The sequence below is a fragment of the Triticum aestivum genome, chromosome 4D, assembly GCF_018294505.1.
Source record: "Triticum aestivum cultivar Chinese Spring chromosome 4D, IWGSC CS RefSeq v2.1, whole genome shotgun sequence".
In the NCBI taxonomy this organism is placed as follows: Eukaryota; Viridiplantae; Streptophyta; class Magnoliopsida; order Poales; family Poaceae; genus Triticum; species Triticum aestivum.
In genome coordinates, this window is record NC_057805.1 from 504,678,529 (window position 1) to 504,681,964 (window position 3,436).

At 40.7% G+C, this 3,436-nt stretch overlaps 1 protein-coding gene across 1 annotated transcript; it reads left to right on the plus strand.

The window, feature by feature from the left end:
* The first annotated feature begins 1,023 nt into the window (after positions 1 to 1,023).
* On the plus strand, positions 1,024 to 1,745 carry LOC123100647 (pollen allergen Dac g 3). Its single transcript, XM_044522539.1, has one exon. It carries the CDS (start codon positions 1,089 to 1,091, stop codon positions 1,443 to 1,445), a length of 357 nt encoding a protein of 118 aa, XP_044378474.1. The 5' UTR covers positions 1,024 to 1,088; the 3' UTR covers positions 1,446 to 1,745.
* The last annotated feature ends 1,691 nt before the right edge of the window (positions 1,746 to 3,436 follow it).

Sequence of the window (3,436 nt, forward strand, 5' to 3'; positions counted from 1 at the left end):
TTAGATGGTAAATATTTTGAAATACAATCTAACTCTTTCTTGCAGTAAACTATGAACATTTTTAGTAGGCATGAGATTTTTAATGAAATTACATGGTGAAGATTTTTTTAATACATCATAATTATTTTTTAAATGCACGATGAACATTTCTGAAGTACATGATGAAAATTCTTAAAATACATTATGTTTTAAAACAATGTTGACGGTATACTTTTTTGTTATTATTGAACGTTATATTATAAGCTGAAAAACTAAAATATGACAAATTAATAAGAAATACATGATCGAAATGTAAAGGAAAAAATAAATGAAAAGGAAGAATGAAAAAAATGATATGAGAAAAATAATAAAAAGAACGAATAAATAAATTGAAAAAAGATAAGAAGGGAAATTGAAAAAGATAGAAAATTAAACGGATAACAAGAAATATAAAGAAAAAGAAAACCGACATACAAGACCTGTGAGAAGGCTCGCATGAAGAGGGGAAAAAAACCCAGCACACTACAGCGAGGAGAGCGTGGGTGAAAAGGAAAAGCACTTGTTGGGCCAACTACCCCTCAAAAAAAACTTGTTGGGCCAACTGACTTGTGGGAGGTCTGTAGGCGAGCGCATTCTATCACTCGCAAGTCGCAATAAGCAAGATATAGTCTTTTGTGTTGAATTGTTGCGTGGTACTTGCTCTATTTATCTGGTTATATATGTTCGCATGTTCATAGCCGTGTTCCAAATTTTGTTTCATATTTAGAAATGAAGAATTTACAAAGTAGTGTTGATTATTAGTACGCGAGTATTTAGAATCAGAGGACCTTGTCATAGTGTCTTGTCATATTAGTTGGACCGATTTGGCCCAACTAAGCATGCACGGCTTCTGAATTTCATTCCTCCGATGGTGGCGCCGGGCCGCATACGCATCAGCGGACAAGCCCGGCCACAGCCAGCCAGCGAGATCGCCGGAGCGCCGCTGGTCGCGCGCTCTCTTCCGCCCATAAATACCAGGCAGTTCATCCATTAGAATCCACACAGACACAGCTCGCACCACCAGCTACATACACATAACAGCAATCAAATCTCTTGGATCAACCGAGAAGATGGCCTCCTCCTCGAGGATGCTCACGGTGGTGGTGCTGGCGGCGCTGTTCGCCGGCGCGATGGCCGTGAAAGTGAAGTTGACGGTGCAGAAGGGGTCCGACAAAAAGAAGCTGGCGCTGAAGATCGACTACACAAGGCCAAACGACAGCCTGTCAGAGGTGGAGCTCCGGCAGCACGGCTCAGAGGAGTGGCAGCCCTTGACCAAGAAGGGCGACGTGTGGGAGGTCTCGTGCTCCAAGCCGCTGGTTGGCCCCTTCAACTTCCGCTTCTTGTCCAAGAATGGCATGAAGAACGTCTTCGACGAGGTCTTCTCCACCGATTTCAAGATCGGCAAAACCTACCAACCGGAATATTGATCCACACCGGCACTGCACACCGGCCAAGTTTCAGTTGATCAAAATCGTCCTAATTAATTAACACCCATGTATGAGTCGCGTAGGAAATATGTGCCTGCATGAGTGGATAGCTAGTGAATAATTTTAATTTTTGATGCACATAGATATGGTAGGAGAAGCAACAACGGATGTGTTTGCTCTCCCATGCATGCATCCACTGTCGATGCAGCAGTTTTCTTTTGTGTAACCGAATGTGTAACCGAAAATGCTCAAGTTTCTTAATGATCTATGGAAGAAAACTCTATTCTTTTGTCGGGAAAATCAGTAGCACACATTCTTAAATTAGCAAAAAATGGAGTGATTTACAACTGTCCTTTTTTGAACTAGAGGGACACATATTTTTATGCAAATCTGAATTTAGTTTGTGTTACTTTAAGAACAATTCAGTCACTAACTTAATCATCACAAAAGTGAGACCGTGTATGTCATTGCTGGTAGAGACATTGAAGAAAGTGAGTGGATTGCTGAAATGCCCTTGAACAAGCTATGTGGACACCGACATTTCTTTTGGGTGCCGCACAACATCTTAAACATGACTTGGTTTCTCCTTTTTAATATGAAATGATGCATCTCCTCTTTGGTGGGGTACTGAAGTTGAAATGGCAAGATGAACATATTCGTTATTGATGCTAGATCTATTTATCCTAACGTAATAAAGAATTTGTGGACTATTTCCGTGTGTGTTTTACTGTTTTTCATATGATATTAAAAAGAATTTTTTTTGGAGGGTGACATATGTTCAATTATAATTTAATGACTAGCCGTAGTTGTTGCTGTTATAAAGGTTCGATCACAGTGTATAAACAAACATAATATTATTATCAGTATGTTTATACCATTTAACAATGTAAGTTTCGCACCAGGCCTTCCTAATATTCTGGCGGCCCATGGTAGAACTCCGCCAGAGATGTGCCCTCCTATTTCAAGCAGTATGTCGAAACGCCTTTGTTGGACTCAAACATCACTAATCCATCTGGTCTGATGGGTGGTAAAAAATTGTCAGTGACAGGGATGTTGAACCGCAAGAGACGACCCGCTCTTTAGTAGTGTAAAAAATCAGTCCTGTCCAGCCTACCCAGTTCATGATGTTCCTATTTAATATATATACTCAAAAGCGTGTGAAAACGTTCAAGACACACAATTTATATGTTCATGATGTATTTATTTGTATGAAACTCAAAGATTTGTGGAAACGTTTACAATGAACAATGCATATGAGAGTTATTTGTGGAGAAAGCACAACGCCTTTTTTATTGCAGCGGAGATCCTTGGTCCATTTAGATGCTGTCCACAAAGCATGCATTATCGTGAGGGGCGGCATATGAACCCAATGAAAAGTGCAACCGAGTGTAGTCAAAATGATACTAGCCACCTGCTCGGCTTAGCTTCGCCATTTGTTATTTACTACTGCTCGAATTATATTTTTTAAGGAAATACTCATGTAACATATTTGTTTTTCTATCTTTGTACATTAATAGTTAATACACATTCTCTCCCTCGATTATCAAATTGGCCCAAAACTGGTTGATCTTACCCTCTTGCTCGACAGTAGTAGGCGTGGCATGCTGACTTGATAGCCGGTGGTCCCAGAGAACAAAGTTGTTCAAAAGAAACCCTACAAATACTGCCCCTTCTTATTGACGAGTGAATAATAATATGGATGATTGTATACAGTGGGTGACAGTGGCTGTGGATGTGTGTTTTCTTTTCCAGTATTGTACCGTAGTATGTCGGCAACCTAGCTAGTTGCCTAGCTCAAGCTAGGTAGCTGCTGCTGATTGTATGTAGTTTGAGACAGGGAGACTATGTAGTAAGGGCATCTTCAATGCGGACCCTCAAACCGCCCGCATACATCCATATCGCGAGGTTCGGACGTATTGTGTCATCTAACGTGGTCCTGTATCGGTGTGCTCGGTGATCCGGACACGCTTTCTCCCACAAAGTGGAGACAA

Excerpts from the sequence above, each read along its gene's own strand:
- LOC123100647 (XM_044522539.1), top strand. The coding sequence starts at position 1,089 with ATGGCCTCCTCCTCGAGGATGCTCACGGTGGTGGTGCTGGCGGCGCTG.